This window comes from Phaethon aethereus (assembly GCF_964289735.1).
Source record: "Phaethon aethereus genome assembly, chromosome: 1".
NCBI lineage: Eukaryota > Metazoa > Chordata > Aves > Phaethontiformes > Phaethontidae > Phaethon > Phaethon aethereus.
Window position 1 is genome coordinate 117,153,179 of NC_138575.1, and position 14,809 is coordinate 117,167,987.

A 14,809-nucleotide genomic window follows, 5' to 3' on the forward strand; every position below is an offset into this window, starting at 1 on the left:
GTTTCATAATTGCTTTCCCCCAAGCCAAGCGTGGGCTACCACTAGACAGGGTGGGCTTGTGCTCCCCTAGCTGCACGTTGCCCTCAGCTGCTTCTGCCAGTGGTGCGACTGTGTCTGCCTTTCTTTCCTTGCTTAGTGGTTTAATTTTTTAAAATCCTTCCCTAAACCCAGCTCAGCCTGCAGCCATACCAGCACTGGAGCTGATGGGGGAAATTTTGGGAAGACCCTGCTCAGCACCAGCCTGGTCTTGGATTTGCTGAGAGCACTTGGGAAACTGCAGCCTCCTTCGGTGCAGAAAGGCTGCCTCTTGTCTCCGATCAGCTTGTGGTGCCAGCCTTTGCCAGTCCTTTGTTATTACTGCCAGCAAAAGAGCATCAGACACACCCAGGGGCCAGAAATACAATCATTCAAGGCAGAAGTCAGGGAGAGGGGAGCCAAATCAACACATTCCCCTTCTTGCTCCAAGATCTCCCTGTCTTATTTCAGAGCTGAAATGCTGGCTCTGCAGCCCTGTGCATTTGCATTGCCACAGTACTCCCAGAAAGCAACCCCCACCCTGCCTTACATCTGATGCCTCATTTACAAGATTTAGAGGAAAATGTTGAAGAAGTCCCACTTAAATTTGGCCTCCCAGTAACGTACTGCAGCAGTATGGAATCCACAACAGCCCAAGGTGGCTTTCTGCCCTATGCACATCACATAGTGCCTGGGATAAGCTCAGCTCCAGTTGTTGCCATCCAATTCCCAGTGAAATGTAGTTGCTCTGTGTATGAAATTGATAATTGTGCACATTCTAAGACTTTTTTTTATTGCTTGTGGAAACCTCTTGTTATTTAGTACCTCAGAGAAACAAATTGTATAAAATTTTTGCATGTGGATGTTTTTTTTCTTAGGCAGTTCATTGCTTAGGTTTTGGAAAAGAAATGTGCTTTTTTTTCTTTGTGTGCTAATGCAATTTTACTGTATCTCTTTCATAACTCTATCTTTGTGCCTTTCACAGACTTTGGACTGAGCAACTGTGCAGGCATCTTGGGTTATTCTGATCCATTCAGCACCCAGTGTGGGAGCCCAGCATATGCAGCCCCTGAACTTCTGGCAAGGAAAAAATACGGGCCCAAAATAGACGTTTGGTCCATGTGAGTTACTTCTCTAGTTTCTAATTGTTATTACTGTCATCGTTACCCATGGCTCAAATGAGAAATGTTATTCGTGTATTTGGTTACCCTGAGCAAGAAAATCTGTTAATTAAGTAAGTATGACTCTCTGACCTAAACTGAGCAGATTCTTTGTTTTGAAATAGATCTTTACATACCTGTATATAGATCGCTAGCATGGACAGATTGCAGTAAAGCACAACTGTTGATCAACAATGTTTAGACATAGTAGAAGACATGGCTCTGGCACAAGAGGACCAACAGCTATTTTAGTTTTCCCCAAAGGAACCTCAAGCATTCACATGGGCTCCATGCACTATCTGCAGTCAAGTCTGACAAGAGATGTGAAATCGAGTCAGGTCATCACTTTGAAAGCACAGTCATTAAAGGGGAAATAAAAATGGCCAGAAAACTTGGCCTGTTTGATCTTACTAGTGGTCAGGCAAAAGAACAGACAGAAGTCCCTGGTGCCAGAGGTAGAGGAAGCTACAAAGATGTTTTGGAGTCAATGAATTTGTCTGCAGTACTGTTGTAAACTGTGCAACTCCCACTACCCTCCTGTTGGCCATGGACATGGTGTCAGTTATCCTAGTCAATCCCGGAGAGGAATCGGCTGAAATCAGTTGAGTTTTAGCTTTTGGTTTAATATCAATAGATGTTCCCTCAATAAGTGGGGGATAATAACATTTGTATAAATTTCAATGGAATAACAGAATTTTGGTAATTCCCAAGTTGAAGTATTTGGAATGCTTGGAAAATGTAATGTACTGTATAAGTACTACTACTGCTAAGAAAGATTTGCCGTAGTTTATATATGTGACTAGGACCTGGCTCACATTCGTCCCTCAGTTTGACCTGGTGGGTCCCCTGTTGCACCTCAAGTCTCTTTAGAACTTCCTCTGCAGAAGCCTAATTTGCAGTCTATCCTCCAAGGGGACCCACAGCTTAATCATTGCATGACTACTGAATTTCTCACCAGCAATGGGTCATCTGTCCACATCAAGGGTGAGAGTACCAGCCCTGAGGAACACAGGCAAACAGAGCACAGTCATTTTTGTAAACCATTTAAACTTCTTCAGTAATAATGTCCTGCTCTTTTAATGAAAAGAAAAAGAAAATATGGTTAACTCCTAACCTTCCTCGTAGTTGAACAAATGGTGTCTGTGATCACAGTTCGTGATAGTACACCAGTTTAGTTTCTTTCTGTTCACATAAGTATTCAGCAGGCTGGGGAAACAAATTCCCAAAAGGGAGAAATTCCACTCAAATTGAATTTAAAGCCCTTTTAAAAGGAAAAAGAACAAGAGTGCCCAACCCACTTTTCAGTGGTGATTTTCGTGGGCATAAATAAGCAGTAAATTTTCTGCTCTTAAAAATGTAATTGTTCACACCTGATCTTTGGGTTGCACCAGAGGCCATGGAGGTCAGTGGAAACCTTTGGGCATTGAACCAAGACCTGTGATGTCCCCGTTGGTATGGGCAGTCATTCCACGCCCAGCGCAGCACTGGGACAAGGTCCCTGCACGCAGTATGTTTATGCAGCCTGAGGAGAGACTTAATTGTGGCGTGGCATTTAGCTGAGGAGTTGCCTAAGAGCTGGGCTTGGTTCTGTGGCTCGCAGCTTATGTCCTACACATTGTGTGACCCTCCATTAGCAAATCTCTGGGAATTCTTGCCCAAATCATTGTGTGCAACAGGAGACCTTATTTTTTTTTCTTTTTTAATAGTTGTCAGACATTAAAGATGAAGTACAGTCACTAAAACCTAAGCCTACATTTTCCCTTGTTCCTGATGATTCTGGTTTCTTTTTCTCTGTTTTCTTTTAGTGGGGTGAACATGTACGCAATGTTGACTGGAACATTACCTTTTACTGTGGAGCCATTCAGCTTGAGAGCTTTATACCAGAAAATGGTGGACAAAGAAATGAACCCTTTTCCCACCCAGCTCTCTACAGGTAATCAAGGGGGTGTGCTAGGACCTGTTCATATCCAGTTGGTCAGAACCATTGTGTTGAATTCTAGATTGTGAGTCATGCTGCCAACATGGCACACTAATTGTGGAAAAATACTCTTTTTTTCATTTTAGCCTCCAAAAGATCTGCGGGAGTTGCTGTAGTATAACTCCTTTTGTTTTGAGTTCTGTATGTAAGTTGGAGAAGCACCCAGTTGTGCTGAATATGAGAGGAACAAATCTGTGAAAATCTGTGAAATTGCTTTTGTAGAGTAGTTGGTCAGTTGTGCACATTCAGATGATTTTAACGTAGGGCATGGATGCATGAACACATTATTTTGGAATAACAAATTCCTGGGCATTATCATGACTAGGGTTCAGTGATAAGCTACCTTGAATGACCTCACATTTATTATGGAATAATGACATGCACACAGAAAGTTATTTTGGGACTGTGGCCTGTGATAACCTTTTTGTGTTCACAAAATGCAAAATTGTTGATGTACTAGTATTAGAAACATTAATTCCTGTGCAAAGCCATGTCACTAGGCAACAGGATAGTTTTTCAGCTTATAGCAAGACCGTTGTCAGCATTTGGAACAAACTCTGTTTTGTAGTTGGGTTTTATTTTTGTATGCTAAGTATGTTCATGGAGAATTTCTGTTCTTATCTGGCAGCCTGTTTACAAGGGACATTCAATAAAATCAAAAGATTGCAAATAGTAAAAGGGTAACAGAGCATACATTTTCACTTAGTACACTAAGGATGGCAACCATTGTCATGGGGCATAAGAGAAAGCCCTTGGAAGTTGTGTCACAAGATTAATTTTCCAAGTACAGATTTACCTGCGTACAGAAGGAGTAGGTAGTTAAGGATTTTCTCACACAGGTTATCTGTGGATCAAGCGGAGTATATTGTTCCTTGTTCACTCAGCATCTGTATGAAGTACACTTGTCCTGCCAGCAGTTCATATTGCTGGCATGTTGTAAAGTGGTAGGTTTACAAGTGAGCTGGGATGCTGCAACTCTTGCCGTCTATTTGATGCAATTAGAGAGTTTGGTATTTCCATTCTGGAGACTTCCCATTAGGATTTAGTTGCACAAAATGGCTATTTTAATGTTCTAGCACACGCTTTAAAGCCCCACTGAGTAAATTAAAAGAAAGATTATACTGACTGCATCGTGCTCTACTGATCTAGATGCCAAATCCTGCCTCAGTTGCAAAGTTACTCTTGAATTCAGGGACTTGCATGTGATAGTAAACACAAGTTCGGCAAAAAATTTACCCAACTTACCTCCTAGAGTGAGGCTTTTACCAATAAAGAGCAGTTATGTGATAGCTGTGTCGTGTCTTTGAACCAATGGACTGTTTTCCCAATCATTGTTTTCTTTCAGTCGTCTTTAAGTGGGATATTTCACTGACTTCACCTGGATAACTCATGCATTAAAGGCTGAATCACCCATGAAAGGCCTGTAGAAGACCAGACCTTGGGTAGCAAAAAAGATAACATTACTTTTGACAGGTTTCATTTTACTGTTTCATTCATCCTACCATTTTATAATGGAGATCAAATTTTCTCACAAATGCATCTCTGTAGCATTTGTAGCTCACTGACAGTATAGTTTCCAGTGAAAGTGGTATTTTGTTTATCCTGTGAGAACTATAGCAGCTTGAATTTTCAGAGATGATGGCAAATTAATGGAATAGATTTAAACGTGTTAACCTTTACTCACTGTGGACAAAGGTACACATTGGTTCTTGATCTAAGTCAGTGGCCTTGCGCGTTCACTGACATGGCAAACTGTGATTTAAGATGACATTTGTTCTTGCCACAGTTAGGCTTTGAGTCAGTAGGTAGAAACTCTGCTTTTTTGCTCTGTGAATTGGTGTGTTCGTCAACTTCATAGATTTATGGATCTTTTTCTTTAATCGGGTTTTCTTTTTCTGTAAATTCACATATAGAGTAGAATTTTTTTGCTGGAGTCTGTTTTGCTTGTTCAGTACATTGTCTTTCAATATTTAATTTCACAGTTACTGAACACACAGTCCCATTGTAAAAGTAGCCAGCCTTATCACTAAGCAAGAGTATATTTTATTTATATTAGTTAAAATGTTAGGTGACCATGAGCGCCCAAAGCGACTGTATAGCAACAGGGAAAATTTGGAGTTACTGTTTGACTTTCCCATTTAGGAAACCATTTTTCATTAAGCTTCTTAAACAATACAGCTGTCTGATTATTGATTTTAGGTGAGCAGAGTTCAGTTGTTCAGGGAGTTGATATTCACCTTGCACACATTCCTTTTTTTATCCTCAATTTACCGCTTCTGTGTATTCACAATCTGCCTTCTGGAGCAGAGAAATGAAGTGGAGATGAGAAGAAAAGCCATCGTCTATCCATGCCTGTAGTTTGGAGAAAGGATTTTTTTAGGTGGAGCTCACTCATGGCTTGTGGAATGACCTCATCGCATTTTCTCTGGCTGGTTTTGTAAGAAACACCTGTATAACTCATTTTAACCAGGCACACCCTCACAAGACAAGCAAGACACTTGTTTGTGAGCAAGACACTAAGTTGGTTTTGTTCATGACAAGGAACTGAGGTCTTGTAATCTCCACTGAAGCACTCTCCGTTTCTGGCCATCAATGAGCTCAGTACACTCAAGGAGGTTACGAGAGAAGTGTAGATTCTCATGGTGCTGGTCTCTCATTTGTCGAAAGAACAAAGTTTGCCCCAGATTTACACCATGGGAACAGAATTCCACTGAGTGCAGGTCACTGGCTAATGAGATTAGTACTGTCCTCGAGCTCGTCGTGAACGAGGTCTCGCATAATGAAGCCCTGGCGGGGCGGTTCATGGCACCTTGTTTGCCAGCCTACTTGGTGCAGCAGGAAGAATGGCTTCAGGCACAGTGGGTCCAAAAATTGGTTAGGCAGCTTCGTGTTTGCTTCCTGGGGGATTAATTTTGCTGTCTCACTGGGGACAGTCCAGGGCTAATGGGAAAAGGCTTCTCTCCTCCCTGTACCATCTGACAGCTCAAATCAGCCAAGGTGTTGTTACTCATCTCCTCCACGTTGCCTGGGTCTGGCCAGCCAGGGAGCCTCCTGGCGGGGGGATCTTCTCTCCAGAATTAGTTTCTCCTGATCTGGATCCATTGATCTTTGTGGTGCTTCACAAGCCTCATTTGATTAGCTTGCCTTTTGCCCAGGGAAAAAAAAAATAATTTTAAGGAGTTGTTAGCTGATTTAGTATCTGTTAGCTGATTTAGTATTTAGTATCTAGCTGATATTCCCAGCTAGAGCTCAATCTGGCCACAGTCGTAAAGGATAATAAAAAATGCTTCTACAAATATTAACAACAAAAAGAGAGGCAAGGAGAATCTCCATCCCTTACTGGATATGGCAGGGAACATTGCCTCCAAGGATGAGGACAAGGTTGAGGTACTTAATGCCTTCTTTGCCTCAGTCTTTAATAGCCAGTCCAGGTATCCGCAGGGTATTCAGCCCCCTGAGCTGGAAGATGGGGATGAAGAGCACAATAACCCACCCATAATCCAGGACGAAGCAGTTAAGGACCTGTTAAGCCACCTGGACACCCACAAGTCTATGGGACCTGATGGGATCCACCCGAGAGTACTGAGAGAGCTGGCGGAGGAGCTTGCCAGGCCACTCTCCATCATTTATCAGCAGTCCTGGTTAACAGGGGAGGTCCCAGAAGACTGGAGGCTTGCCAATGTGACGCCCATCTACAAGAAAGGCCAGAAGGAGGATCCAGGGAACTACAGGCCTGTCACCTGACCTCCTGGGGGAGATCATGGAGCAGTTCGTCTTGAGAGTGCTCACAGGGCATGTACAGGACAACCAAGGGATCAGGCCCAGCCAGCATGGGTTCATGAAAGGCACATCCTGCTTGACCAACCTGATCTCCTTCTGTGACCAGGTGACCCACCTAGTGGATAAGGGAAAGACTGTGGACGTTGTCTACCTGGACTTTAGTAAAGCCTTTGACAGCGTCTTCCACAGCATTCTCCTGGAGAAACTGGTGGCTCGTGGCTTAGACAGGTGTACTCTTCGCTGGATAAAGAACTGGCTGGCTGGCCGAGCCCAGAGAGTTGTGGTGAATGGCGTTAAATCCGGCTGGCAGCCGGTCACAAGTGGTGTTCCCCAGGGCTCAGTTCTGGGGCCGATCTTGTTCCGTATCTTTATAGATGATCTGGATGAGGGGATCGAGTGCTCCCTCAGTAAGTTTGCAGATGACACCAAGTTGGGTGGGAGTGTTGATCTGCTGGAGGGTAGGAGGGCTCTGCAGAGGGATCTGGATGGGCTGGATCGATGGGCAGAGGTCAATTGTATGAGGTTTAGTAAGGCCAAGTGCCGGGTCCTGCACTTGGGTCACAACAACCCCATGCAATGCTACAGGCTTGGGGAGAAGTGGCTGGAGAGCTGCCTGGCGGAAAGGGACCTGGGGGTGCTGGTTGACAGCCGGCTGAACGTGAGCCAGCAGTGTGCCCAGGTGGCCAAGAAGGCCAACAGCCTCCTGGCCTGTATCAGAACTAGTGTGGCCAGCAGGAGCAGGGAAGTTGATCATGCCCCTGTACTCGGCACTGGTGAGGCCGCACCTCGAATCCTGTGTTCAGTTTTGGGCCTCTCAATACAAGAAGGACGTTTAGGTGCTTGAGCATGTCCCAAAGAAGGACAACGAAGCTGGTGAGGGGTCTGGAGCACAAGTCTTACGAGGAGCGGCTGAGGGAACTGGGGTTGTTAGTCTGGAGAAAAGGAGGCTGAGGAGAGACCTTATCGCTCTCTACAACTACCTGAAAGGGGGTTGTGGCGAGGGGGTGTTGGTCTCATCTGCCAAGTGACTAGTGATAGGACGAGAGGAAGTGGCCTCAAGTTGCGCCAGGGGAGGTTTAGATTGGATATTAGGAAGAATTTCTTCACCGAGAGGGTGGTCAAGCATTGGAACAGACTGCCCAGGGAGTTGGTGGAGTCACCATCCCTGGGGGTGTTCAAAAAATGTGTGGATGTGGCGCTTCAGGACTTGATTTAGGGGACACAGTGGTGCTGGATTAATGGTTGGACTTGATGATCTTGAAGGTCCTTTCCACCCTTAGTGATTCTGTGATTTGGAGACCACGTATGGTGGTGATGGGAGCGGTGTTAGTTTGGGAAAGAATTATTTACTTTGCTCTGAACCCGTGGGATGCATGTGGTTTCTGAGACAGCGGAAGTGCTGGAGAGAGAGGAGATCAAATGGAAGAACAAGGGGTTTGTTGTTTGCTGTAACGGGAGGGATCTGCGCCCGAGAGGCATGACGGGGCAGGGAGGCGCATTCAGGGCACTCAGAGAGCAGTCATAGCATCAGCTTCCAGCAGGTTTATGAACTTGGATGTAGTTTTTTCCTGCTGCTGACACAATATTGCTGTTGTAGGAAAATAATAAAAACGTTGGGAAAGATTTAAAGTAAAGTAATCTCACATAAATCAGCGATTTATGAAGACAGAGCTTAGAAAAAACCCAGCCGATGCCTAGCTGAACCAGTAAATACGTAATTGTAACTCTCTCTGTTCCACATATAAGCTTGACAGTAGGCCTGTATTGAAATGTATAGTCTCCCAGGGCCCTCTCCAGCTGATGCTTGATTTTTTGAAGGATGTTGAACACCAAGCTTACCCAAGCTGTTCGGAGTCAGCATCCATCAGGTCTAACCCTGATTTATTTGAGGAGAAACCCACCCTCCCTCGTCCTCCACCCTGCCCTGGCACATCAGCCCAGCCGTCCTGTCCTGTACTGTGGGTGGGGGCTGCTGCAGATGGGCTCAGGGGGATAAAAATGCTCGGGGGGACAGCTAGGCAAACATGAAGGATGGCAGCAGTCTCATAGAGGAGAATCTGTGAAGGGCAGCAGCACTGTGCCTTGGTAAGCATTTATGCCCTTTTCAGATGAGGACATCATGGCCTCATGGGCAGGCGTATTATTCTTCTTAAGTTGGCCAAGCAGCTATAAAGCCGAACGGGAGGACTGGCTCATAATTTCAGAGTTTTCTAGCACTGAGGCGCTAGAATCATTGAATCTTAAAGGTTAGAAAAGACCTTTAAGGTCATCAATTCCAGCCATCAACCCAACACCACCATGCCCATTAAACCATGTCCCGAAGTGCCACATCTATATGTTTTTTTAACACCTTTGGTGACTCTACCACCTCCGTGGGCAGCCTGTTCCAATGTTTGACAATGTTAGGACATGCAGTTTGATCTGCTTTGTAGCACAAGCCTTTAAAGGGTTTGGTTTGCCTGCATTGAGCTGAAGTAGCTGCGTTAGCAAGGCTGTACTGCAGCTTACCCAGAAGACACCTCCCAGAGGACACCATTTTGTGCCAGAGATGTGCTGCCACTGCCCAGGGCACCTGTGCTAGAAAGGAGACAAGTAGTCACGACATGCTCAGGAGAGCGTAGGAGGAGTACTGCAGCTCTGCTGTGGAAAGAGGTGGAAAAAAGCCCCCAAGGTCCTGTCCATCTGACCTCGAGAAAACTGTGCTGTAGCCATCACTTCTGCCTCTTGCTTGCCATTGACTTAATTTGGGAGTCATTTGGCATTGTCTCACTTGTCTATCTCCTCTACAAAATCATTCCAATCTTGGTTTTCCCAGAATTAGGTTTCTTTATCTTTCGTGCAGCGAACTGTAGAGGACAGTTAACTCTTTACTATATTGTAGCCGATAAACTGAATCTAACCTTTATAATCTGAGGAATAAAGACCAAACCTAGTTAAAACAGAGTTTATTTTCAGCTCAGATATGCAATTCTTGTGAGTCTTTAAACAAATTACTTGATTTCATTGCTCCTAACCATATAAGAAGCACATGACTTAAAAATATCAGAAAAGTACTTTTGAGGGTTTTTGCAAGAAACTCCTGAGGGATGGTTGAATGTCACTGCAAGCTGAAGGTTCCGTATCTGAAAACAGAACAAAGTCCATTAATTTTACTGTACTCTTAATTTGACAAAAACCCCCTGCAACTGATTGTAGCTTGGGTAGAAGCCAGGAGAGAATTTGTCCTTATAATGTCAAAGGGACCCCAGTTCTCCATGCCTTCCCTCCAAGCTCTGCATCCCTCCCTTCCACTCACCCTCAGTCCACCTCCTTCTACTTTAAATACAGATCGAGTGATTGCCCTCTGACCTGGCTACAGGCTCTTGTCCTCATCCAAAAATTAAGTTTTGGTTAACCTGCTCAGAAACTTCAAACAAGCTCTGAAACAAAAGGTGCTTTTTCTTCTCTCCTTTATGACTCTATAAATCATTCTGACTATAAATTGTTGTTTATTTTACTTACTAATCCGTTATAAGGTTTTCCTTTTTCTCAAGGACATTAGAGCATACCATAAGGAAAGCATTCCTCTCCAGCATACTCTTTGTCAGGCACACACCTGTAGTAATTCAACTACCATAAAGCGTATAACATAGCTGTTGTTTTTCTTGATTTCTTCACAGCGGCTGTAAACTTTCTACGATCTCTACTAGAGCCAGATCCTGCAAAGAGACCAAACATCCAGCAGGCGCTTGCAAATCGATGGCTTAATGAGAATTACCCGGGGAGAGCACCACCTAATGTCACATATCCAAACAGGTACTGTGCGGAAGAATGGAGAAAACCTGCCAGGGTGTATATACATTAAAACGTAAATGACTCTGGTATTGCAGTTTAATTCCTTGTATGACAGTGTCCTACTGCATTTTATGGGATTGCTGTTGTGACTCTATTCTAAAAGTTGTTATGATTGGCCATTGGATATCTGTTGCTTGAAATGGTCAAAACCAATACCTTAAACTAGAAGGTGGCATATGATGCATTATTTGCAGGGTGGTCCAGGGTGCAGATCATATGATTAATTTGCTCCAGGCCTTGGAATGGCTATGCGTGACAGGTAGTTCTGACCTTCTCCTTGTTTGTCGGTAAAGCCAGGCTACTTTTCCAGAAGAGGCTATGCCTATTTGTGATACATACGTGAGGTTCTGTGGATAGGTAAGTATGCAAACCATGGTGAGAAAGGTCAGAGTTAAATGATCTTGCTCTGTTGGTTGTTGATCTTGAATACCTGTGCAATGCTGAATGTATGACTAAATGCAAACAGGTAACAAATCTTACGGCCAATGAAACATCCATCTAGAGAAAAAGGAAAAGAAAGATACTTGTAGTCCCTTTTGGTTAGAAATAATCTTACTTGACTTTAAACATCTGCAGCGTGGAGTCTACACACAAGCCAGTCAACCCGGGCTGTCATTGTAGTCAATTGAGAGAAATAAGGGCACTTTTTATAGAGTGATTCATCTGATTTCTTTTTGATTCTGCAATAGGATGACTCTGTGCCCAGGAGATCTGAGTTCCTCTTCAGTGACTGTAAATGGAGCCTCAGGCAACTCACTTAGAAATATATGTCTATTTGATCAGATGAAACCTCCTTCCTGTATCATAGCCCTGCAGCTGTCTCATGCACAATCTAGTACCTGCAGAGGATTCATAGTAGGAGTTACTTGCTTGCAGGCCGAGATCCAAAGTGACACTGAGGCAAAGACAGAAACATAAAAGCTAATTTTTGTGCGTAAAATTTGATAGCGCCCCAAAATTTCTGTCCTAACTCTGTAAGATAAAAGACCCTAAATGAAGATCCTAACTTCCCTCCTACAGTTTATTCAGTTATCAGATGTAGTGTGTGCCCAGGGGTGTGACAACTTACTTTTGCCTGAACATCTGAACTGCTGTCCTCCACCCAAAAATGATTTGGTGTTCACGAACTAGGCCATCTCTTTGTGTCAGTGCTCTAAAGGACTCAGTCCCATAAGCATGCTCAAGCCACATACAGCCAACCTTCAGCATTCAGCTCAGGTCACAGCTTTGCTGGTAAGAGTGCCTCCCACCCGTTTCCCACCCTGCTGTACCCCTAGCCAGATGGACAGGGTATGTTTCAGAGCTGTGGGTCCAACCCCTGTGGGGCTGAGAGGCACCTGCAGCACCTCCCTCTTACTGCTGAAGCAGGTGGTGAGCACTGCCACTGCTTGATCCTGCTGAATCGGGGCATAGGAAATCAGTTTAATTCCCAAATCTTAGGACAGCCTTTAGGCATTTTTGGAGACCTTTCCCTTTGATATTGCTGTCGGCTGGCTTACAGGTCGCAGCCCACATGATCCTAGCTCCTACCTGAGTCACCTCCCTTTTCCTTCTGCATTGACAGGGAGCAGAGGTGCCCTAATTTAGCAGCAAGGATTTTCCTTCCAGAGGTAGTGTCTTAACTTTCAAGTACTGCTCCATGGACAATCACTGTGACTATGCCATTCTTTGACCTGAGGAGTATAGCAGGTCTCGCACTCTCAAAGTACGGTTGGATAGATGTTGAACGGCTTGGATGCCTGGAGGTATCACCAGAGCCATCCACTGAAACAGGAAGCACAAATGTGGGGCTAGCTGCCTGTAGTCCTACACGGACAGAATATAAAGATGGCCCTACAAACAACTGTTTCACAAGGAATGAGAACAGGCAGACACATTATCTCAACGTTACTGCCCCAAATTTAATGGCAGTTAATTTGCATAATATGCTGTCCAGCAAAAGGAAATCTGAGTTTCCATGGTACATTGGACTGTACTGAAGTATGGTACATATGCACATTGTATGGTAAAGAAAGGGAAAACAAGTATAAACTGAATGAGTCATTAAGCTAATGAAATCACTGTCATAATGAGTCTAATCAATCTACTAAATGTGGCATCTGTTAAGTGAACGTAAGTGTAACTGAGAGCTGTATGGGTAATTTAATTCTCTTGCTGTGTGCATCTTATCTGCAGGAAAGAGGAAATAAGAAAGAAATATGGCTTGAATGTGCTTTCACAATTCTGTTGCATTTTAGGTACATTTTCATGCCTCAGTTTTTGGCTTCTTAGCTTGCAGTTGTCAGGCTTTAGTCAGGTTGTGGTGGAAGCATCCCTTCTAGAGTTGCTTGTCGGTACAGTTAGGTAGGTGACTTACAGAACAGGCTGGCCTCTGTTAGATAGAGTAGCTGTGCAATGCTCTTTATTTATGGAGTGCCCATTAATCATTCCCTCCTAAAGGCAAGTGAATCAAATGGAAGAAGAGAAGAAAATGCAGTGCTGAACTATAGAAAGGGCATATGTTTGCTCATGCGTATATGTGTATATGGTGATGATATTAATTCTTTCCCATTATAAGCATTTTAAAAGGGAACATCAATGTGGAATGCTATGCTTTGCTATTGAAAAAAAATCAGTTTCTTTGTTTCTTTCTTTGTCATTGCACTGCTTTTCTCATCATTTTGTCTGAAAACAAGAGAAAAGTAGATACTTGATCTATCCAAACCCAGGTTTTATGTGAAGCTGTAAAGGATAAAAGCCATACAGATTCTTTCTTTCACTTCATTTTTTGGATAGTATTTCTTTAGTTTAATTAGTTTATGTCCCAAGCTTGACCTACCTAGAATTCGTCATACTGGAGCCTTACAGGGAAAATACTCTATGAAGTTTGTAATATTGAAAGACATGGCTAGACTCCTTTTGAGCTTGCCTTAGAAAGTACCACTAGAGTCAACTTCAACAGAGTTTCTCCAAGTTATTGTTAGTGTGCAGATGTGGATAAGATGTGTTGAAATAGTTCAGAAAAATGCACTACTGAATTTGCAGGGAATCACTTCCTCTCTTAATCATGCTTCTTGTAACACAAGCAAGAAGCTGTGTTATGTTTTTGCAGTGCTCTTCGACCATTTTGGGGGTAACACCCGTTGTTCCCAAGACAAGAACTTGGTAGGAAAGGGGAGGGCATGGAGATAAGATGGAAGAACAGCAGAAACTGCCTTTTCAGGAGAATATTCTCCCAGGATTTTTATAAGCTTGCTTTTATTAAAGAGATTCCCCAAAGGCAAGCAAAAATTTCCCATTTTGCTGAGCACTTCAAGTAGAAATTGCTTGAATTTCTTTTGCTGTCCAGCTGCTTTAATGTGCAATGGCGAAGATAACCCCAAGCATTCCTTAGCTGCAGAACGAACGTTAATAAGCACACTGAATAAAGGAAAGGAGTTGCTTGAGATTTTCCAGACCATGTTTTACATCTTGTCTAAATCCTTCCCTACATCAGACCCAGGCTGCTCTCCAGGCATTCCTAACATCACAGGTGCACAGGACAGGGGGGCAGCAGGGCAGGAGTGGGAAAGGTGGAGGATAGTCCTTTTGAAGGGGGAAGGCAGGTTGTAAAAAGCCCATAACCTAAGCTCCCCTAAGTTGCCTTAATCAGATATTAGGCTCAATATTAGGAGCAAGGAATATCCTTTAGAAACCGAACAAAACCTAATGTTTCTTCAGAGATGGATGGGAGTTGAGGGACACATCTGGGAAACTAGCCAGTGCATTTACAGGCCTAAATAGGAGCAGAGTTCGTTGGAAAATCTGGTTTTAACTTACATGGAGAAGATGCTTTGCCATTTCCACAAGGCTGCTGTACTGCATTTCTCTCCTTGGCTGAGTTTGTTACAGACTTTACAAGAGAGCACGTGCATAAACATGTGTTGTACTTCTGCTTTTAACCAACATGAGTATGGCAGCATGTTACCATTTTCATAGCTGCTGTAAAAACCCTCCCTGTACGTCCCCTTTCTCGGGGGTTAAATTCCCTAGCTGTTGTGCTACAGGTAAGGGGTGAAGCTGA

General features: G+C 43.7%; 1 protein-coding gene across 1 annotated transcript in view; it reads left to right on the forward strand.

Moving 5' to 3' along the window:
- HUNK (hormonally up-regulated Neu-associated kinase) overlaps positions 1–14,809 on the forward strand; it is a gene marked incomplete at both ends in the record, with an annotated part of 59,994 nt that overhangs the window by 33,343 nt on the left and 11,842 nt on the right. The window contains 3 exons of the mRNA XM_082011765.1: positions 1,001–1,136; positions 2,981–3,108; positions 10,593–10,728. Coding sequence (XP_081867891.1) covers positions 1,001–1,136; positions 2,981–3,108; positions 10,593–10,728 — 400 coding nt within the window. The remainder of the gene's footprint in view (positions 1–1,000; positions 1,137–2,980; positions 3,109–10,592; positions 10,729–14,809) is intronic.